This window comes from Protomyctophum parallelum (assembly GCF_964188405.1).
Source record: "Protomyctophum parallelum genome assembly, chromosome: 8".
Classification (NCBI taxonomy): domain Eukaryota; kingdom Metazoa; phylum Chordata; class Actinopteri; order Myctophiformes; family Myctophidae; genus Protomyctophum; species Protomyctophum parallelum.
The window spans coordinates 42128490-42152999 of NC_139703.1; the positions used below are offsets into that span (position 1 = coordinate 42128490).

Below are 24510 nucleotides of genomic sequence, written 5' to 3' on the forward strand. Positions count from 1 at the left end.
TGGAACTTCACAGTCCACAGAAAAGGTAAGCTGGGAGCTGTTAAGTGATGTATCTATTTCTGAGACATGCTCATGTCCTAGCTAGGTGTACACAGAACAAACCGCTGTGATTTCAGTGCTGAAGGGAACATCTGCTCTAGTTAGATATTCATACTGTACTTGCATTATGGCTGCTGCAAAACGAAAGATTGATTGTTGCAGTGTTATGGTGGCCATAGGCCAAGCTGTCTAGCAGGTCTGTTGTCTGCATGTATTGTAGACCATCACAGTTCATACAAGAAAGAAAATGAACTGCTTCGCCTCTAGTCAATGCGAGTCAATGGTGTAAATGGTGATGCCCCGCGTCTTTCCCTACTTGCGGGACTCTGGGGGACGAGGATTTACTATTCTGACCATATCGGGTTGCAACTCAAACAGGGGTGAGCTCTAGCGAACTTCGCAATGTTCAACACGGCAACTCACGCTCTTTAGCATGCTCAGTGGTGTCTCTCATGGCTCAAGTTCGCTAGAGACTGCGCCCCTCCGTCATGGTCTAAAAGTATACTTTATCTGCAAAGAAACAAGTCTGCGGTTGTTGGAAAAATAGTGGAGGCAACAGGATTTAAACCCAGGAGGTATGGATTCATAGTCTAATGATTAGACCACTATACTATTGAGTTGGCTAGCAGAGTTAGTTTGGAGGTTGTATTTGAGGCTGAGAATACTACACCCCGTGGGCACTTACTTCTTACTAGTAGTAGGGTGGCCAATCAGAAGCAGGTGGGCGCAGGTCTTGGCCGTCGCTAACAGTAGGGGCCCTATTTTCGTCCCTTTCCCCTAAACTTCTTTGCCTTTTTTACTACTTTGAAAAACATTTTTGAATAGTTCAAATAGCCGATCTACAAGCTCACAACGTGTTGATGTAGATCTTCTAGTTGAACAATGTTTTTGAAATAGTAAAAAAAAAAGGGCAAATAAGTTTAGGGAAGAGGGGTTTTGCACAGACGACAGGGGGGCCATGCTGTTATTAGACTACGTCTTGTTTATTTTTATTTTTATCTTTTACCAAGAAGTCACGTAATGTTTTTGTGGGTTTTTTTCTTCTTCTCCTTCTTCCGCCAGAAATAGCTGATAACATTTAAAATAACATTTAAAATGTATCTCCTCCCAGGATCTTTGATCAAAATGCACGAAAACTTCTACACGTGAACTTTGGACCTATAAGGACGAAATAATCGTAGTACATTTTTTTAAAGTGATTTTTTTAATTATGAACCAATGAAAATTGCTGTTTTGTGAAAATTCTTCTTCTGCCTCTAATACATACATGCAGCGTCATATGCTCATGTCACTTTACAGTATAGTAGAGGGTCATGCCAAATAGCACTGAAAGCAGTCTTACTCCAATTGGCCAAAGGGGGCCTCATTTGGCCAAAAGTCATGGCACTTGTTTCCACATGTTCCTTGACTCATGGGGAACACATCTGTCACTTTGACAAGTAAGCTCCGCCCTCAGATTTTCCGCCATTTTGAGCAGTTTGAAAAATGCTTAAACCTAATTTTCTGCTTGGATTGTTTAGCAATTTGTGTGAAACGTCCTACACACAATCTTTGGACCATGATCTGAAATTCCAGTTGAAGAGAACTTTGTACGTGAAAACATGAACAGCGAACATACTGTAGAAACGAGGACACACATGATTGTTATTAAACACACTGAATGATTTTCCTGTTTACATTGTAGTCACGGATTGTCTCCGTGTAGCTCAGTCAGTAGAGCTCTTGCCCTTCGACTGCAAATCTGGGTACTGACAACTCAGCCAATGAGTCTTATTTGTGCATATTGATCTTATTGCGCATTGTCTTCTTTCTTGGTCCCGCCTTATCGCTGCTTGCAGCTATATTTATTTATTTCTTTCTTTAACAGCATGCTTACTGAACTGCTGCTGCATATATTCTCTATCTCTATATTCTCTAAAAGGGATTGTTTGGGAAAACAAAAAGGTTTCCAATTGTCATGAACAAAAACAACTATAATGTTTTCCATTATAACCGATTTGGTTCAAGTTAAGTATTCAAGTAAAACATTCTCTGCATTATTAATACTATTTAGATGCTGGATAAATTTGCTTTAGGAAGAGAGACAATGGCTATCATACTGCAGAAGCTGTAGTTTGTTTGTTTGCTTGTTTTCGTGCTGACAGCAGTAATAAGACTATTATGCGACAGTCTTATACAAGATGAAGCAGGTGAACCCAAGTGCAGACTCAGACAAGGATAAGGTAAAGTTTTCTTTTATTGACAGCTGTGTGGGTAGATGGGGTGCAGGCCAGGGGAAGCTTGAGCCGATAAATAGGAACCAGGGGCTGTGGCTTGGGTTGGAGCCTGGGAAGCTGGCCTAGGGCTGGTAACTGGGAACCATGGGGTTGAGGATGCGGGACAAGGGTAGTTGGGGCAGGGTAAGCAGAGCTGGAGTGGGATCCATGGAAGATCAGCTGAGCGGGGGTCCAGGACATTGAAGCAGGGCTACTTACCTTACCGTATGAGAGACTGGAAACGGGCAAAAGAGTCATATACACGGATACGGATACATGGTTCAGCAGGCCAGAAGCACTGTAAACTGTAAACAGGCAAAAGAGGCAGAGCCCTCTTCTTGTGAAGAAAGAACGAAACATTAGGAGACAATCAATTATTTGTTTCTGTCCCAGCAATGCACTCTAGTGAGATCTAGCAACAGTAATCATGGGACATTCATGAGAAGTCAGACTGCGCCCACTTAGTAGACCATTTTGTTTACCATGTTCACACCATAGACTGTAAACAAAATATGGACAAAGCGTTCTCCGGGTCTGATATGGACGTAAAATGAAGTCTGTCAGTCCTTGAATTGTAAATCACCATCTTTCTAGATCCGTTTGGGCCCAGCTGAGCCATTGGCTGGCCCAGACAACGAGGCGGGACTTCACACCTTCTTCTTCGTTGGTTTTTATTTTGACTCGAGTGGGTGGGGAATCCCGTTCATAGACTGTAACGGTAGCCACGCCCCTCAGAACATACGCGACTTTATGGTCATTTTTTTAATACATGGGACCATAATTTTCCAAAAAGAATATTATGACATTAGAAATGAGACTTAAAACTAGTGACTGGAAGCAGAAAGTATTCATGACCATGTTTATTAAGGTAATACAGTCTAGGTGAAGTTGGGCCCAAATACATGGATCTCTATGGAGCTATGGGGTTTTTTGAGCCCAATGACAGCGCCACAACAGGCCATTATATGAATTTTCAGGAAATCCCGATTGATTGATTGATTCACAAAATATCTGTCTGACTGCCCCCCTGGTTCACACCTACAGTAGTGTGGGGTGGTGCATCTTCCAAAAATAATTGAGCATCTTTGTCAGATCAGTTGATGAATATGCTTTCAGAGCAGTTGATGAATATGCTTTCAATCTGCCCCGATTTCTGAGGGCTCTGGTTTAAAAAGATCAGAGTGCTCTGCAGATAATTTAAAAACATAATGTTGCCATTTTCATATTTGAAATTCATTCAAATGAATGTTTATTCATCCCATATATAATAAACATGATTGTTGCCTGCTACCGACCAGAGAGCAGAGCGCCCCGGATGTGCTGACACTCTCCGAGCGTATTTACGACACAGCCAGCACAGGATCTGGAAGTGTGCAGTATTTGGAGAGGTCTTGATTATGGAATGGTTTGCAGCTGGGAGGCTCCTCGACTCCAGCACACCTGTCTCCTCTCTCTCTCTTATCTCTCTATCTCCTTCTCTCTCTCTCTCACACACACACACACACACACACACACACACACACACACACACACACACACACACACACACACACACACACACACACACACACACACACACACACACTGAATGCATGCACGCACACACAGACTGAGCGGGAGAGAGCCACTGAGGGAGCGGCAAGAGGTTAGGGAGAGACACAGGATGGGAAGTAGAGGGCAACAGGGCATAGCAGGTGACATCGCAGAAGCAGATGCTACAAAGAGGATTGCCCATGCTGTCTTGTTCTCTCCACACCCTGCTGGCTTGCTCATGTTTATGCTTACCTCTTGGTTTATTAGTATTTTCATCATGGCAGCATGCGTGTTTAGAAAGTGTAGGTGGATAGCAGGGCAGAAATGTAAGCAAGCTGTAGTCAAAGGAACTTCGGGCTGCGAGTTCAACACAGAACATTAATTTTTTATTCCTATCATAAAGTTTTAATCTACCACCAAGAGACTTGATTTTTATGATGAGCTGAATTACAAATGTGGTTCATAGAACTCTGACTTTCTAACAAGAGAGAAGATTAAAAAGATCCTGCATAGAAAACTTAAGTGGCATAACTTTGTCGGTTCTGGATGTGTGAGTTTAAAGTGAGCATTGCCTATTTATTCTGCGGGAACTTTTCTAAGGCAACATAACCCTGTGACTCGTAATGTTAAGTCATGTATGTGACGGCTGTATGCCACAGTGTATTAGAACTTAAGCCTGTAAGGAATTCACAGAACCTCAAGTTTTCAGTGTTTCTGGCCTGGTGAACCATGCATCTGTATCCATGTATATTTTCAGTGGGAACACTGGGAGGCTACAGGTCAAGAGTGATACAAAAGGGATGTGGAAACAGTGGGTGGACTTAATCTACAATTACACTACAGGGTGTTTTCATTGAAAAACAGAGTTTTAACCACGTGAACCATAGCGTATCTCTATTCTGGGTGCATGTGCTTCATGGTCTGGCTTACTAAACCCATAAACCTAACCTCACAGGAAGCCACACGTTAGTTTTAACCTGCCACGGGTTAGTTTTAACCTGCCACGCATGTTGGGAGCTACAGGTTAGTTTAACCTGCCAGCCATGTCAGGAGCCACGGGTGAGTTCTAACTATTAACCGGCCACGGGTTAGTAACTGGTTACTTTTACCGCTGGTCAGGAGTAATCTCTAAGTCTAAAAATCACACCTGTGTGAAGTGAGGGGCGCTAATTAAAGTCTAACTCATGTTGATGTAATGGTGATGTAAAACAAACGGTGCCAACACAAACATAAAATACAGAAAATACAGTAATGTCTGTAACTTAGATAGATCTTTATTGTCATTGCTTACACGAAACAACGAAATTCAGTTCAGAGCTTCACCACTGGCATAAATCAACATACTGTGAAATAAATAAATAATTGTGCAATAGTGCTAGTGCATGTAATAGTGCATAGAGTTCAGCAATGCAAAGTCCAAGTCTGGTACAGTACACTTATAATACTAGTACACTAATAATAGAGGGGGGTGGGGGGCAGGATGTTCATTCAGAAGCCTGACAGCCTGTGGCTGTTGGTCAGCCTGCCGGTTCTGGCCCGGATAGATTGTTTTCTCCTACCAGAGGGCAGACGTTGAAAGAGATTGTGTGCTGGGTGGAACTGGTCCAGCTGTACGATGTTATTTACACAGGTTATTTACAGTGGGAGGTAAAGATTGTGGAGATCTCTGGGAGACTGGTCCAAATGATCCTCCCTGCAACCTTGACCACTCTGTGGATGGCATCCTTGTCTGCCCTGGTGCAGCCAGGGCCTTGCCCATGCCATGTCCTTACCCATGCCATGTCATCAATTTCATAAGCTGCCTGTCTACATTAAAGTACTGTGCTGGAGTTTTCAACACAAAACGGGTTCAGTCTCTATTTTAGGGGGTTAAAACACTTGATTATTGGGGATGATGGATGAAAACATAACAAACGGTATAAGGTAATAATGCCTTATTTTAGCCGTAGAACAAAGTGACGTGAAAATGAGAAAGGTCATGGTTAAGCCAAGGGAAACGATAGTATAGTTGAAATGCGTCGCACCGCACAGCTGAAAGGGGTCTTTTGGCAGAACACTTGGGACTGGGAGTATAATAGTCACCTCCGCTCCGTCCCTCTGAGATTAAATGAAACAATGCATAATTTTGGTTTCGCTCAGAAGAGAGATGTGACAGTTTTCTTTGTGTTAAAGTGGTCTCTTGGAAGACCATGTGCTTGTTATAGTCATGCTAGCTCTGCCAAAAGCATCACTGACTGTATCCTGTTCCTTCATAATTAAAATATGAGATTTTACAGGACACCTGAAAATGCACACAACTGCACATGTAACACAAACAATCACACTCACAGAATGCACTTAGTTTCTTTTATTTTTTCACACAATTTTGTAACCCATGCCCCAAATGCCCCAAAAAGCCAGTTCACTATAACACCTCATGGTAAGCAGTATGCATGTTGCTCATCTGGAGTCGAAAGTCAATGGCAGGCTTGGATATCAATGAGTTCTTTATCTAAGCATTCCTTATACTCCCTCTGAAGATGAAAGGGAATTGTAAAATCGTGGGAAGATTTAACATAGGTTTTTCTAGGTTTCTAAGTAAGCCATTAGCTGCATGGCTTTGAATTGTAAAATATAATGTGTGCTTGCGTGCATGCCATGTGTGTGTGTGCGTGTACACGTGCGTGTGCTTGTGCGCGTGGTGGAGGGGGGTTCGAAGGGTAAAATAAGGCTCTACTATTTATTTTTTTCTCACAGTCCCTGGGAAGAATTCTATTTGAAATCTGTGAATAACCTTTCTCATTGGAGCTTCATTTGGAACACTCTGTTTCATTCTCTGAATTGTATTAGTCGCTCATTAATATTTTCTTTCCTGTAGAAACAACTACTCCCAGAAGATGGGCTCTCTTTTCATTATTGAGAAAAGCTCCACTGTTGCCTCTAGCTTGGTATGGTATATGAAATGGGAAAATAAATGCATATTTTGCTCAATGTAAATTAATTCATGTCTAAGGTCTTTAACTTAGACACAAATAATAGGTTCTTTGGGTATGGTTAAACCAATTGGTAATTAGTTTCTCCCCTGTTGTCATCAATGTTAATGCGTTGTCATTATTTGTTATCACAATTCATAAGTAGTCCGAGTGAAAGAAAGGGGAGATCTGAGCAATATCTCAGAGTCAGCCCTTACATAAAACAATCCTCATTTTTGGAAGAAATTTGCATGTCAAAGCAAACACAGCTCGTAATCATCCCACTGTAAATGACAGGCACAACAGAACAAAGCCTCACCAGCCCACCTTTCCACGTCTCTTGGAGCAATGAAATGCTCTGCTTCCTCTGGGTGTTGATTTACCTTATCTGTCCGCCTAGGCACTCATCACCACCTTACAGCAGGTCCTCCGCACTCGGCTGTGTACACACGCACAGTCATTTATTTGTCATCTGGTGTCGGGATAAATATAACGAATGCCATTGGGAGGCTTCCTCTGTCATTCAAATGGGATGGGTGGGGGTGGGGTGGGGTGGGGTGGGCGAACGACAACGACATCTGGTCTGTCTTTGGAGCACGATGACTGAGCTTGAAGCTATATCTCCGGGAATAGACGTGACACCTGCTTACCTGGAGAGGCGGTCTAAATCTGGGGCTGTCTCGTAGACAGAGGGAAGAGGAGGGAAGTTGAACAATAGAGCCCGCAGGGTGAGAGGGCCCCACACAATGGGCAATTCAATTTCAATCAGCCCCAGACAAAGGGTGCTGCCATTACTGGAGTGATGGAGTGAGAGATGTTGTTGATTTCGCCATGAAGCTGCCATGTGCCATCACATAGTAAAGTGCTAAATAATAACATTGGGAACAGTGTGCATCTCTACTATATATGGGGGCTGCCATCCCAGGCCTCTATGCCTCTCACTGGGTGTCTTTCCTTTGCCTGTCCCACAATCACTTTCACCTCTACTTCCCATTGCTCTTATTGCGAATACAATGAGCACTAACTATGAGACCCTGCAGATCGTGTCTGTCTGTGTGTCTGTCTGTGTGTCTGTCTGTCTGTCCCGCTGTGACACCACCCGCCCGCCACCAGAGGGCGCAGCTGTAGCACACACACACACACACACACACACAAACAACCACACACACACACAGTAGAAAACTTAAAAAAATTACTAACAAAAAAAAAAAAAAAAAGTACGTAATTTATTCTAATTGTTGTTATTGCAATTTACGAGCTGCGTTCGCTTCCCGCGTTTGCGCGTCTTACTTGTCTCTCTCAAGTCTTTATCTTCCGCTGCCTTTCCATTCCCTCACTCTATCCCCGTTGTCTTTACAAAGATAAACATCATTAATCAACAGTGGCGTCCCGCAGGTCCAATAATACATAATGAGTATCAATGCTACAGAGCGGAGGGAACTGAACAACATATTTGCTTCCAAAGAGCAGTTGCTACCTACCCTGGCCCTCTGGGTTTCAAGTCAATATGACCTCAGGGTTTGTGCTCTTTTCAGACTCTGGGGCAAAGGGCTAATCAAGGCCAAACTATTAGTCTTTGTAAATGACATTCTCCTTTGAAGGAGGCGCAGAACCCTGTCCCCCAAGGCTTGTATTTGTTTATTAGTTCAATTAGAGTGCAATTATGGTGAATTCTGATGCAATAAGACACTGTGCTGAGCATTTGCATACTACACCGAAAACCAGTGCAGTCAGGGAATTATCCATAGTCTGCCTTCTAAACAGATTCAATAGTTCAAAAGCACAAATCTATTTTCAGGGAGGACCCTGAAAATGAAACATTGATTGGAATTTGTCTTGGTGTGTGTGCTCAGGGTAGACAAAACAATACAATACGAATACACATCAGCATAAATATGTAAAAACTACTCAACAAAAATAATAATACACAAGTGTCTGGTGCATTAAACACTATCTATCTATAAAAGGACCGGTCGCTCGGTCGCTCGGTCGCTGTCTTTCTGTATACTTCCTTAGCATAGAGCAAGACAGCTGCTCGCTTTGTGCGCCTCCTCACAACGCCACGACGCACGGACAGCCTCACGGAACCTAACGCCGCGCAGCCCTGTCCTCCAACCTCAATCTGCCCCGCATTACACACACCAAACATTCTAACAAGGATTCTTAATTAAATTAATTTGCATCAAAAACAACTCATCTCCCCGCAAATCACGTGTCACCAGTGTCACCAGTGAAATGTATGTTGGGCCGGACACAGATGAATACTGGGACACAGTTTTCCGCGCAACATTCCCCTTGCATTCTTCAACGCACCTCCCCTTTTTCACACCGCTCACAGGCAGGGAAAACAACTCGGACCCATACTACAGCTACTCTTGCGTCAGTCGACATAACTTCTTCTTTGGGGAAGCATCGTGTCCAACGCCGGGGTTGCGTGGCACAGGCACCTGAAAGCCAGCTCTGACAGTTGGACGGGGGCATGTTAACGTGAACACACACGCTGTTTCGAGACCACACTGTCCGCCCCCTCCTCAACCACCTCCTTCGCCGTGCCATACACATGGGCTACATGCACGCTGAAAGCCTGGACATTGACAACGACAGGTTACAGCCCTGCGCGCACTCAGTGTGGCTGCGTGACACACTGAACAGCACGATCACAACGGAATGCTTATCTGTTGGGGACTCGGGGTGGCCAAATGGAGACGTTTTCTTAACCGCTATAGAGCGTCGCAGTCCCTCCCCCTTTCAGAACAACGAGTGGCCCAGGAAATGAATCTCAATGCATTTTGACCATAGGCTTTTCTTAAAGTATTTATTTAACCCATTCTGGGCGGGAACCCCTATTGGTATCTTACCCCCTCAGGCCGGGAACCCATATTTGGGTTCTGTACAGTATGTACAGTATTGAAAATGTAAAAAAATTGATTCTGCTATATAGTTTTTCAGAAACCTTAGGTCAGGATTTAGAGGCGTTTTTAGAATCGGCCTTAGGCCTGAATGGGACGGTTACGCCGCGGACAAAGCCAACTCGGATCGTGACAAATCATGACAATGAACACAATATTTTGGGCCGATCAAATCATTAGAAAGAAGAAAATAAAGGCAGGAGACAAAACTATTTGTTTTGTTTTACTACTTCTGCTCTTAATATTTCGTAACCTTTTTCCTGAAGGAAGGGGTGCATTTGCTGGATCTCTCATTCAGCAAAAGCAAAGCACCCTGATCAGGATGGTCCCTGATTAGAGTGCGGATCTTATAAATATCATGCATGGCAAATCTTGACCAATGATGATGCTGCTTTCACTGCATTAGCCTATTAAGCTCCGTCCTATCATCGGCTGAACAGTTTCCATACCACACTGTGATAGAACAGTGATTATGAAACTGCATGGGGGTCGAACACCAGGGGGGGTCCTAAAGTTATTTTGGAGGGTCCCCAGATGATTAGCAACATCGTTTTCTCACTCAAGAGTAAACAAATCAACATACAGTATAAGGGTATGGGTATCTGCACATTTCTGAAGTGACAATTTGATGACTTTTAAGACAAACAACACCAAATTGGCCAAATGGTCAAATATTACATAAGAAAGAGGCAAAAGGCGTTGTAGTTTGGCTATTTTCACAATATTTGTCTTTGGAACCGTGTCAAACTAAATCAAATGCCTCAACTCCTATACAATTCCAAGTGCTTGTCAGGGTAGGGGGAGGGGGGGCCCCAGTTCAAATATGAATGTTTTGGGGGTCACATCCTGAAAAGTTTGGGAACCCTTGTGATAGAGAATGTGAGAATCACACGTCCCTGCCTTTGACGCCTTAAACGCCATGCATTGTCGTGAAGAACAATCATTCTTTCTAAGACAACTCAAGAGGTTTAAGCGATGAAATAGTGTGTGTTTACATTTATTAACCAAAAATACTATGATTCGTGTCTGACATTCTTGTGGAATTGTACTGTGTGTACAGTCAACAGGCAGGTAGGAAGGCCGAAGGCGTTGCAACAAATGCTGTTACATCTATCTGCTCCCATACCCCTAGTTCCGTTTTCAACGTTGCCATGCACTGACTGCTTCATTGCATGTTTCGCCTCAGGCAAAGTTCTGTGTGTGTGTGTGTGTGTGTGTGTGTGTGTGTGTGTGTGTGTGTGTGTGTGTGTGTGTGTGTGTGTGTGTGTGTGTGTGTGTGTGTGTGTGTGTGTGTGTGTGTGTGTGTGTGTGTGTGTGTGTGTGTGTGTGTGTGTGTGTGTGTGTGTGTGTGTGTGCACGAGAAAAGCAACACATTAATGAGCTAGCTATACCTTCAGTCAGCCACCGCCTCTGAGCTCACACGGCCCACAATAGATCACTTCAGCCTCATTCAATGGCACCAAGGTCTACAATACTGTTATAATGAAATATCAAATGGCCACACAACGGCTGATTTTAAATAAGAAATGCACAATCGGCTCTAATTTGGTTTCTATTCTTCTCTCGACCTTGTGCAGCATATAGTGCTCGCAAAGACGGTTACAAGATAGACATTCTGAGCCATGTGGCAACAAGGCTGAATGCCTAAAATAAAGATCCTTGTGATTATTTTACTTAACGAGATGAACCCTATTGTGTCCTGATTCTGGGCTTGTCTGGTTAATAATAATAATAAAACTTTATTTGTATAGCACCTTTCATGACATGAAATGCAGCTCAAAGTGCTTTACAGAACAATGGAGAATAAAAGAAAAGCAAGGCAACGACATTAAAAAACAAGCAGTAATGCAATACAGTGAGGACATGAATAACAAAAAATAAAATAAAAGATCAATTAAAAGCATTGTTGTAGAAGTGGGTTCTTGAGCTGAGCTTAAAAAATGTCTACAGAGGCTGCCTGACGAAGGTACAGTGGGAGCTTGTTCCATGCCGACGGCCCGTAGAAGCAAAAAGCTGCTTCCCCGTATTTTTTAGTTGCCATTTTTTTAGGCAAAGCGAGCAGGCCAGCAGTGGAAGACCTTAGGGGGCGGTTTGGGACATATTTAGGCAGGCAGTCATGTAGGTAGGAAGGTGCGAGACCATTGAGAGCTTTATAGACAAGTAAAATAATTTTAAAATCAATCCTAAAAACAACCGGAAGCCAGTGCAGTGACGCCAAAACTGGAGTAATATGTTCTCTCATCTTAGTTCTAGTTAAAACTCTGGTTAGGTGAACATTCGGCAAAAATAGACGAACATTCGCAAAAACATAATGTGACACAATGTGAGCTTATAGATCTGCTATTTTCATTTTCAAGTATGATAGGGTTTAATAGGTTATTGTACTCATGAGTATTAATCACAATTATTGATAATGATTGTGGTGGGAAATATGTTTTTATAATTGTATTAAATAATGCATTTGATGCGCTGCCAGATCATTGGTCAAATGGCATGCGATGTCCGCTATGATTTTATTGTGCCCGTGTGAACCAGATATAGATATGGAGATGGAGTGTACATTATTCTGGCTAACTATCGTGTAATGGTGATTAAATGAGCACCAGGTGTAATGGGTGACAAAACAAGAATGAATATTATAACTAATTAGCTGGTTTAGTAATAACATAATTTTGAATTATAAAATCACCAGCTATTGATTATTTTTTAAGGGACCAAGCCTGAAGGGACTTCTTGGTCCCTTATTGTGTTTTTCTCTTCCGCCGAAAATAGGGTGAACCGTGCAGTCGGTTTTCACGAAACTTGGCAATATGTTATAGGGCTATGCCAAACGGTGAGGATGCGAAGCCCACGACCATTGGCCAAAGGGTGGCGCTATAGCACTCAGATAAAAATGCTAAATTCAGGCATAGCTCATGAACCGAGAACCGAGACCCACAAATCTCAAATTATTTATGCTGAGTTATGCTGACCGGCGGCAATAAAACTTTGATATCCATATGTGTCTCCTCATGCCGAACAACTTTCGTGTTCTGACCTTTTAGTTCTCCCACCATTTTGAATCATATGAAAAACAGTTATTATATTATGAATAACATTATCCAGTTTGTTCTCCTCCCGGGATCTTTGATCAAAATGCATGAAACTTGCTACACATGAACTTTGGACCAATATCTAAAAACTGGTGTCTCTTTTGGGTTTAAGTTTAAAAATTAAGCTTTTATGAGCCAATGAAAAGTGCAGTTTTATGAAAAGTCAGAGTCACAGGTTTATGAAACTTATGGTAGTATGGTAGACAGGTCATGCCAAATAGCGCAATAGGGGCACTATAGCAATCGTTTGAAAAACCTTTGAATATGCATAACTCATGCCTCGTTTGGCCAAAAACCATGGCACTTGTTTCCACATGTGCCTTGACTCATGGTGAACACATCTGTCACTTTGACCAGTAAGCTCCGCCCTCAGATTTTGGGTAATGCCCAATCCCCAAAACCAGGACAAGAGGGTTAAAGTGGTTAAAGTGTCATGCATCTTTCCTGTGCCCAGTAAGGCTTAAAAGACATTTATAACAATATCTAGGCAATAGGCATCACAATATTATTTCCAGTCACTGTGTTGTTTAGTGACCTTTCAAAATGTACATAGGGACACACATAATTGTTATTCAAAACACTGAATGATTTTGCTGTTTACAATAAAACAACTTATTGTGTCCGGTTAGCTCAGTCGGTAGAGCTCTAGCCTTTGGACCATAAGTTCATGGGTTAGAATCTGGGCACCGCCAACTCCAGCTCTGCAGTCTAACACATTGTTATATGTAGTCTCCTCTGACCCCTTACATGTTTTAAATGATGAATATCAACTGTTGCCCTCCATGAGGCGGTTTAGAGACCCGAAATATAAGAAAAACAGGCGTTGAAAGAACTCTTTTGTACACCAGTTTGTTCTGCTTTTAAACCAGAATCGGTAAACCAAGAGGATAATATGTTCTATTGTTCCTGTCTGCTTCTGTGATTTGTGTCCTGTAATGTATATATATTTTTGTAATGTATTGTGTATGTCTTGTCTGTATCTTGAACGGTGACGTCATGGACGAAAAACAAATTTTAGTGAAAGCTGACAATAAAGTTGTATCTTATTGTATCGTTATGGGGATAGACTCCCATGTGTTACGTGTCGTGAAAAAGGAGTCACGCTTTCACTTGATAATTCATTGATTACTTATTTTGATATCAAGAAAGTATACAGATGGTAATGTAAATGTACATGTGTTGTTGCCATGAACTGGGGCTTTGTGATCCAGCACTGACTCAACCAGATCACAGCGTGGACACATCTAACACCTGGCATCAACAGTACAATTACTACAAGTAAGACGCGAGAACGCGGGAAGCGAACGCAGATAGTGTCGTTGTTAAGCAGCGGCGGGTGGTGTAACAGCGGGACACACAGACATTCAGTGTCGTTGTTAAGCAGCGGCGGGTGGTGTAACAGCGGGACACACAGACATTCAGCCCTTGCTGTCTAGCTGCGCCCTCTGGTGCGGCGGGTGGTGTAACAGCGAGCAAGTTACAGACAGTGTCGTTGTTAAGCAGCGGCGGGTGGTGTAACAGCGGGACACACAGACATTCAGTGTCGTTGTTAAGCAGCGGCGGGTGGTGTAACAGCGGGACACACAGACATTCAGCCCTTGCTGTATAGCTGCGCCCTCTGGTGTGTCGTTGTTGAGCAGCAGTAAACAGGACTGTGACTGCTTAGCTAACGTTAGCCCATATGCACACACTAGTACACATAGCCTAGTTACAGACAGTGTCGTTGTGACAGTATTATTTTTATGTTGGGCCTAGTACAGCAAGTTACAGACAGTGTCGTTGTTAAGCAGCGGCGGGTGGTGTAACAGCGGGACACACAGACATTCAGCCCTTGCTGTCTAGCTGCGCCCTCTGGTGGCGGGCGGGTGGTGTAACAGCGTGACACACAGACATTCAGCCCTTGCTGTCATACTAAGTGGCTCACTGCGTTCGCAACTAATATTTTAATAGCTTGATGCACAAAATGTCTAGTTGCTTAGGCCTATTGCTTTTCTGCTTGGTCCCATCTCACCGCTGCTTGCAGCTATATTTGTTTGTTCATTATTGTGTAAGCAAATCCTGATTTATGCTTAGTTGTACGATGGTGTCCCATGCCAACAATAGCGGATCTACAAGGACAATGCGTTGTGAGCTTGTTTTCGACACGGGACACTGGCGCGCAACCAAGTATCAATCAGGCTTAACAGCTTGAGTTCTGCAGTACTTCAAGACAGCAGTGAGCCAAGTCCAGACTCCAGAGCAGTGCACTAGTTAATAGTCTACATGCTGTGAGGACACTGCAGCAGCGGCCTGTCTCTGAAGCAGCATCCTTTCTACCGGCCTTGATTCCTTCCTCCATTCTTCCTTCAGTCCATCCATTCCATTTTACATCAGGCATGGCTAGCAGTGTTGCCAAGTCTGCTAAAACGACTTTGGGCTTGTTATTCTGTAAAGTTGCTTGTCAATATTGGTTCTGTAGCTGGGGGTTGTACTTTTGGAGGGCATGAAACTTTGCCTATTTGGGCTTGTTTCGTGTGAAGGACCCCCAGATTAATATGTACTTGTCTGCATATCCCCATTTGAAAACATTTTGTGCCAGGGACACCCATGCCAGATTTGTGTTGTTCAAATGTTTACATTAATTGATTTTGAAAATAGACCATCTACAAGCTCACATTGCGACGCATTGTAAGCTTGTAGAACGGCTATTTTCAAATAGCCGATGTGTAATAGGTTTAATAATAGGTTGTAATAGGTAGTTGCCTCCAGTATTCATTCATTGTAATGTCTCAGACTCCTACAGTACATTGTATTTTAAACTCTCACATAGTTGACCATAGCACAGGTCAGATATATGTTTCTAGTTTTAGTTCAGTTCATTTGCTTTTAAGAGTACAGATGATGTACAGAGAAAAATAGACTGTTGCAGAAGTGCCTGATTACTGTACACTGTACAGTAATCAGGCACTTCTGCAACAGTCTATTTTTCTCTGTACAGTGTACAGTGTACACATGTATATAGCTGATGTTTATTTCTAACACCAGTCCCTTACATTGATAGTTTAAACATTAGGCATTGCTGAATCGCACTGAAGAGAGAGTTGAGCCTGAAGGTAAAGCTCTCTGTCTACTGAGCAATCTTCGTTCCTACTCTCACCAAGGGTCATTTAATGTGTGTCATGACCGAAAGAATAACACAATAGTTTTCTCAGACGGGTGGCTGGCATCTCCCTTAGAGATAGGGTAGAAGTTCAGTCACGCCTAGAGAGACTTGGAGTAGAACCGCTACGCTTGGAAAGGAGCCAGCTTAGGTGGTTCGGCTTAGTACACCTCCACACTGGCCTGGGAACGCCTGGGGATCCCCAAGGGGGAAGTGGATGCTCAGGAGAGGGAACACTGGAACAACTGTTACCTCCCCCCCCCCCCCCCCCCCCCCCCCCAACCCGATTCCGGATAAGCGGTTGAAGATGGATGGATGGATGGATGGATGGATGGATGGATTAAAACATAATATTACATTGACATGCAGTGGATCAGTAGTATACAAAAAGCAACACACAAGAAGACAATTTATCTTTCATTGCTGGCCGATGATCCACTCCTACACCTAGATAGTTGTTAACATAGTGACATGGATATCATTCACTTTCCCCTATATCCCTGATCAAGGCTAGTTTCTGATCACAAAGCTGTTATGCCTCTACACAATTATGCATAGAATGTACAGTACATAATCAAGTGTATGTGCTGTAATGTTCTCATTCTCACATCTCATTCATATTCTACAGCTTTCCAAACAATTAAAATGGTGTGAGCAAAGACTGATCCTCATAGGCCCTCCCTGATAATTCAGAATGTTCAGCCAAGTATAAACAATTTCATGAGGTTGTTCTTTTTTTATGGCATCCTAGTAGTGAATCAGAATAGGATGCCATCGACTGACAGGCGTTATCAAATTTGTTTTCAGGTTGATGTGGTGGCCATATTAAAACTAGCATTGCAGAAAATTAAACAAACAACGTGCCTCGGGTCGGTGTGGCACATTCCCATAAAAAAAGGATGCTGATTTAAAAGGGAATTTCCTCACATAATGTATCAATGTTACAAAGAACAGTATTAGCCTCTTCAACAACAGCCAGCCTAACAAATGGATCATTTGCTCCTCTAATTAGAATGACTAGAATTTCGCGGGCCTGCGGCCCGCTCATCCTAGCGCATCCTCGATGCATGGCAAATGGGAAGAACGCAATAGCGGGAGGGCGATGCGAGTGCTGTACTGTACCCCTTTGTACTGTACTGTACTGCACTCCTTAGTATTGCACTGTACTGTAATGTTGTCCTCTGTACTGTACTGTACTGTACTGTACTGTACTGTACTGTACTGTACTGTACTGTACTGTACTGTTATTAGTGTTGTTATTAGTATTGTTGTTGTTGTTATTATTGTTATTATTACATGGATTATTGTTCTGATGTGAGCTTGTTTGTAAATGAGTGAGTTTACAAAGAAGCTTATTGTTATTATTATGATTATTATTAGTAGTATTGTTATTGTGATTGTTATTATTACATGGATTACAAAATTGCTAAATATAAAAATATATATATTTTATTATTGACATTTTTACAAACAAATAAATAGGCTAGTTACAGTAGCTGCCCACTTAAGCACCCTGACCACTGCAACAATGACATTAGCACCCCTCCCCACCCCAAGGATGGCCTATAGGTGAGGAATGTTGTTTTTCCAGTTCTAGATGGGAGATCATTAAGATAGTTGGGTCATCTGAAGAAGTTTCGTGACCGTGGAGAGCAAACCTTTGTTTCGCAATGGATTTGTCATCTATGAAGGTATATAAAAAAATGAGCGGGGGTGTACTTCGCAAAAAGGTGGGGAAAATCTTTGAGAGCCCCAAATTCAAAATGGCAGCCCTCAGCCATACTAAAAATTAACTTTTCAATGGTTTGGCCTACAATGCTGCACAGTACATGATTTCTGACATTAATTGGGTCAGGGAATTCATAATTGATGTCATTTTATTGATTTGACCAATTTTACACCTTCAAATTCAAGATGGCTGCCGATTTTTAGCTCCAAAAGGTAAATTTTTCAAAATCGTCAGAAACACTTTATTTTAGGCTTGAATGAAAGATATTCTCATGTTGAGTTAAGTTATGAACAGTACAATTACTAGTAGGCCTACACAGGGGAGAGGCAAGCTGACATGGTCACCCCGGTTCACTTCGATAATGTCATTAGCCCTGGCTGCAGTTTCCACCAGTTGTCCACACTCTGCAGTGGTCATTGACATTTTTTTTTCTAAAAAAGGCTCCATGCTAAAGAGAGGTCATTTGACTGTTCTTTGTCTGACCTCTCGACCTGTCCGGTTGTCCGGAGTCACCTCCTACCGGCATAGCTCTCAGAGTTCAATGAGGTACACAAGCTCCCTTACCACGACAAGGTGAACAGTCACAAGGGATTTTTTTTTTTTTTTTTTTTTTTAAGGAAAACAAACAAAGGAAATAAGGGTGAAGGCAGAGAAAACTGACCTATAACTGGCATATAAAGCAATCAAAGGTATGGCCCCTCCATACCTAAGGCATGATCCGGCCCTACAACCCTTCCCGCTCGCTCAGATCAGCTGGAATTACTCTTCATCTGAATCTGTTGATTCTCCACACTGACTGCTCTCTTCATCACCACTACTCTCATCTGAACAGACATGAGGTGTGAGCTGCTGGGGCAAGGGTGGAAGGGTGTGACGCACTGGCCGGCACTTCCCATTCACTAGTTCCCAGCCGTGACCAATGGGAGAAGGATGCTCTTGCAGGTTGTAATGGAGCTGACAATACGTTAGGTAGTTTGTCCTTTTCAAGTGAAGATCCAAAGAGTCCTCATCAGGTGGGAGACGGATTGTACACTTTCTTTTCAGTTTGTGCCACTTGGAAGCCCTGGCCTGCCCACAACTGACATTTGGACTCTCAGCGTAAATGATGGAGAGGACAAATGCCTTCATATCTGCTCTGACTCCATCATTTAAGTCCAGACTCTGACCCACTCGTCCCAGGAGCTCTCTTGACTCAGGATCAATAATCACCTTCTCCAACACCTTCTTCTTCCCATGCCAATAAAAGCCTGATGTGTGGTCACTGCCAGTGATCACATGGAGAGCTACGATGATGTCTGAAACCTCTTCTGAGAGCATGGCACGGCAGTTGATTAATCCATGCTTGCGCTTGATCAGCAAATCACCTCTGACTTGCTGTGATACGTAAGCTGCTTGGACATACACATCTGTGTCCTCGCAGTCCAATACCACAGGTCCAGTGTAGTTAGTCGTCCTAACTTTTGCATATGCAGACAGTAGCATTGTATCTGCCTCTGGATGCTTGAAGACATAGTCCCCATTAGCCATGCCAGTGCTCAGGTTAATTGATGTTTCTCCCTCACAGTATATGACATCAACAGCAGACATCTGACCAACTTGTGATTTCAGGTGTTCCTTCACAAGCTTCTGAAGTCTGACCTTGTTCCCTGAATTGACCATGAAGTTGTTAAACTCATGAGCACCTGGGAACCTGTCTTCGGGCTTGGGGAAAACATTTAGGAATTGATGTTTTGCTCCCCGTCGATCATGCTCATCATCCTTGATGCTGATGGGGAGGTCATACTTGTCATTAACGAGGATGATGAGGTTTGCTTTGGCGTGGCGTGAGAAGATAATACTCCAGTAGTCACTCCAGCAGTACTCCGAGCCATCCCGCTTCCTAGCTTCACGGTCTGCAGGTGTGGGGGTGGCAAGCCGCCAGATCAGCCCCATGTCGAGAAGGCAAATGTGATCTTGTGGTTCGTCAGTAACTGGGTCTAGCTTGAAGAGCTCCAACAACTTGCTCTTCACAGTCTTGCGCATTGACCCATCTACATTGTAGAGTGAAAGGCACTCCTCAGACACTCTTCCTTCAAGGGCTGACTCAAGTTGGATCATGCCTGATCCCTCTGCAAGGTCCAATAGGGCTGCAAGCCCCAATCTCTCCATATGGGCCACCTTCATAAGAGAACCAGACGGCGCAGAGATCATTTCCCCAGCAATTGACCTTTTGGAGCTAAAAATCGGCAGCCATCTTGAATTTGAAGGTGTAAAATTGGTCAAATCAATAAAATTACATCAATTATGAATTCCCTGACCCAATTAATGTCAGAAATCATGTACTGTGCAGCATTGTAGGCCAAACCATTGAAAAGTTAATTTTTAGTATGGCTGAGGGCTGCCATTTTGAATTTGGGGCTCTCAAAGATTTTCCCCACCTTTTTGCGAAGTACACCCCCGCTCATTTTTTTTATATACCTTCATAGATGACAAATCCATTGCGAAACAAAGGTTTGCTCTCCACGGTCACGAAACTTCTTCAGATGACCCAACTGTATTAAGATGCATCCTTACTTCCTCCCTTTCAAGCAATGGAATTTAATTGAATGGCTGGAAATGTACCATTGTTTTGTCTGTAACTATATACCCCCTTTACCCCCCGTGGCGCCGGGCCTGCAAATCCAAAAGTAGTGTGAATATTTCCACAGCCTAATTACTAAATCATCATACTATCAGTCTTCTCCGAAATCTGTCAATCTTTGTCAACTCAGCACGTGTTGACAACGCATTGTAAAAGTAGTGTGAATATTTCCACAGCCTAATTAAAAAGGATTGTGACTGTGGGGTGACAGACATACAGTCTCACATACAATAGGCTACATGTGTGCACAGTTAATAAACAATGACCTAATATGTCCAGAGTTCTTAAATTAACATAGTTGGATTTTAACAGAAAGACAATGCCATAAATCAGTCAAAGTGAGTGACAGACTCAACAGTAGCACACAGCATGCAAGGCAGCGATGCATGCATGCAAACATGTTTCTCCAGCTGAGATTTAGTGTCTCCATCTCTCTCTGGAAGAGGTTGCACATGACCTATACGGCCACACTGAGGCGCTCCAACACAAACACATGAAGCTTCAGCTGACACAAAACAACACCATGCTGTTTGTCCAAAACACACAATAACTCCTCTCCCACCAACGTCATGTGTTCATTTATCTTTAGCCATATGGACTCCATTTGACCCAAATCAACACCAATGCTAGCCTGTTTGTCCAAAACACACTATTTACAATTTACAATTTAGGCATTTAGCAGACGCTCTTAATCCAGAGCGATTTACATTTAAGCAAGAACAAAAGCATGGGAATACCTCACATAAAAGCATTTATCATGAAACATGCGTAAGCTAAGAAGGTAACAGTGGAATATCTATATGATGAAACTATACATACACTATACATAATAAACTATACATATTCACTACTATGCTATACATTTGTACTATGGTGTGCTATGACTATATACAATACAATTATAGTGCTGTCTTAGCCTGTCTACATAACATGCTATAAGTCTGTGTCAAATGATATCTAAGCCAACAGAAATGCTATCTAAGGGGTTAGGGTAAGTGCTATGGGCCATCTATCTGCTCTCCACGTTTCTACTTCGCCACAACCTAATGTTAGTAACAAATCTATTGTTGTAGATTGTGAGAAAGGGATATCAGCTATATCAAGCGTTGTCAGTTTACTCACAGCACAGCACAGCACCGTCACTCCTGTCAGCTAGGGTTGAGGTGCAGGGTCGAGCTGCTTAACGACGACACTGTCAGGCGTACTGTAGTAAATATAGGACTAATATGTGCATGGAATGGATAGTGTGTGAGTCTGGGTTCAGCGCACACTGGAAGGCGACGCGACACACACACACACACACACACACACACACACACACACAGAGGGCGATGTGTGGATAAATCACTGAGAGTTGGGAAATGCGCACGCAAGCACAGAATGCACGGGCGTCGCCGCGTCGGGCGTGCAAACGATTAAGCACGCACAGGCAAATGTGTTCAGAAGTACAACGATTAAGCACGCACAGGCAAATGTTGTCAGAAGCATCTGTTTCGGTTTCGTTTGCGCGACGGTTTCGTTCGGATGGCTGGGCTCTGTGCGTGCTGCTATGGAGCAGTGTAGAGTAGGCGTGCCGCAGGCTGCCTTAGAAGGGCGCGTTCACGACATTGAGGGGTAAGAAACCATCCCGGTCACGTGGTTCATGTAACGCGTGTCACTGTGAAGGACTGGCCAGTCTGGTCCCAACATGACGATTTTGACGTAGGCTGTTGAGCTTGCGCAACAACAGCGTGTTTCACAAAAGTAATATTTGTAAAGTAAATAAGACATTTGAGTAAATGCAATGTAGCCTATGTTAATTCTGGGAGCATGCAGAAATTATTTTGCATAGAGAGATGTGGTAAAAGTGTGGTTCGGTCGGAGATAGAGCACGGATAAACAGCCATGTGCTCGTGTACCCCCTGTCTATTAGGGTAGCAGGATACACAGCAGATGCCACCGGGTGGCGGATGAGTTACTACCACATAAGAACAACCACAAAGAAACATGGCCAAAACAGATTGTGCTGCTTGACAAACATTCCAACATCTGTGAGGGTCAGTGTCGGTAATATAATACCTATTACTATAATATTACTTTACATATTACTCCCTCCCTGCCAAAAGTAACTAGTTACTTATTCACATTGTTTTCCTCCTCGCCCCCAGTAATTGCATCTTTTGTCTCACACTATCCAGTTTGTTCTGGACGGTTTAAGGCCCGCCCTTCCGCATGCGATACAGTAATTCATGCGTACAGACAAGTGCGCATCAATTCCGTATCTGCTCTAGCGTGTAGATCAGGGGTGTCAAACTGGTGATCCGCGGGCCGCATGAAATGAAGGCAGGTGTAGAGTAGAGTGTAGACTAGTGAACTGAACATGTTCTCTTTATATCAAGTACTTCATACCAGCCCCTTATGAAACTACTTCTCCCCAAATCCAAATGGATTTCATTTTCCATCCTGAATTGCAGTAACTAGCATACAATGAGAACTGAGAAGATCTCCACAAAGGTTTACTCATCAAAACTGATTATAAAACTGTAACCATCAAAGCATGCACTCAACATATAATGGTGATAGAATGTGACCATGGCATGTGCATAATATAAAATCTTATACGTTTTATCTGATATTGATTAATATGGGGTGTGGGTTCGGCAGAGCTGTCGACTATTGTCAACATATTCCCCAATTTCCACTGAGATTATGGGGTGAATGAATGTGGCCAGACCCATCTTCTCTTTCTGTCATAGTGACATTGTCCTGCATCAGATCATGTCCAAATCAGGTTCTCCAATCTCCAGTTTTTTGCGCTATGTGTGTGGCTGGCTGGGTCTGAGCACTATGTGTGTGGCTTGCTGGCTGGCTGGGTCTGAGCACTATGTGTGTGGCTGGCTGGCTGGCTGGGTCTGAGCACTATGTGTGTGGCTTGCTGGCTGGCTGGCTGGGTCTGAGCATACATAGATAGATAGATAGATAGATAGATAGATAGATAGATAGATAGATAGATAGATAGATAGATATTATAGCAGTGACTGACTGAGACATCGAGCGTGCGTGCCCAACTGGTTGTGGCCCCGATCAAGTGACCTTTTGACCAATGCGGCCCTCGCCCCAAGTTGAGTTCGACACCCCTGGTCTAGATCTAGAGCGGATCAGCAGCCTGCAAAGCAGCTCCATCCCAACCCAGTCTACCATTATTAATAAACACTCAAGCCCACAGTACCACCAAGCAGGCTCGTGAAAATAGTAGCGAGTTGCTTTTGGAAAATAGTAACATATTAGTAATAATATTACTCAAAATGGCAAAGTATTACTATTAAGTTATATTACTAGTTACCGGTAGTTACTGTAAAAAGGTAGTAATATTACTTTAAGTAATACGTTACTTTAGTCACTTTCCAACACTGCTCAGTGAGGGTGTGGACTTGGTGCTCATGGACAGCAACTGCATAAGAGGGATCACTGCCAAAGCTGACTCCATTTCCTCAGGGGGCTCCTACCGTTCACATTTGACTTCATATGTGCATCTTCATATAGGCCTATGTGCATTTGATGGGGCCCCTGGGACCCCTTATGTTACATCAGTTCATGTGGAATGGTTTCTGTTGTGTCTGACTGACATCAGTGCTGATGGTGTCTGACATCAGTATTGAGCAGTAATGTGCAGTTGCCTCCACATACAGCATGTGCGGTGTGTCGTCCACCGACCGCGCACCACCCATAATAATAACTAATAACTTCACAGTGAATGTGATGTTGCTGCAGCCATCACCTTTCATCCACTTCATGACACTCTGGCCAGGGAAAAGAGCATGTTCAGTTTCAGTTTCAGGCTCACAATGCCTATGGATCAAGAACCGGTACAGGAGCCAGGAGGTCCTTTTCTGACCACTGCCTTCAGATTGTATAACGAATCTCTGGACTACGTCCGTTTCCCCACACACGCACATGCACATGGAAACACACACACACACAGACACAGACACAGACACACACACACCGGAAGGACGGACGGGACAGACAGGACAGACAAGACAAGACAGAAAGAGAGAGAGAGAGACGGATGGACGGACGGTTCTCAACATTTTGTCCATTTAGAACACTTTGGTTCTAAATGGACCCTTACAGGTCTGTTACTCTGAGAGTGTACAAATTGAACCACATTTCTATGGGGAACTTGTTTGTTGAAATACAACAAACAAGTTTGAGAAGCACTGGTGTATAGAGTCAGACAGAATGTTGTTATGAGCAGCACTTC

General features: G+C 43.2%; 1 protein-coding gene across 1 annotated transcript in view; it reads left to right on the top strand.

The window, feature by feature from the left end:
• The window catches only part of LOC310863042 (metabotropic glutamate receptor 4-like), a 184974-nt gene that overhangs the window by 158588 nt on the left and 1876 nt on the right, over positions 1-24510 (top strand). Inside the window, exon 9 of the mRNA XM_083771166.1 lies at positions 7-25. Coding sequence (XP_083627292.1) covers positions 7-25 — 19 coding nt within the window. The remainder of the gene's footprint in view (positions 1-6; positions 26-24510) is intronic.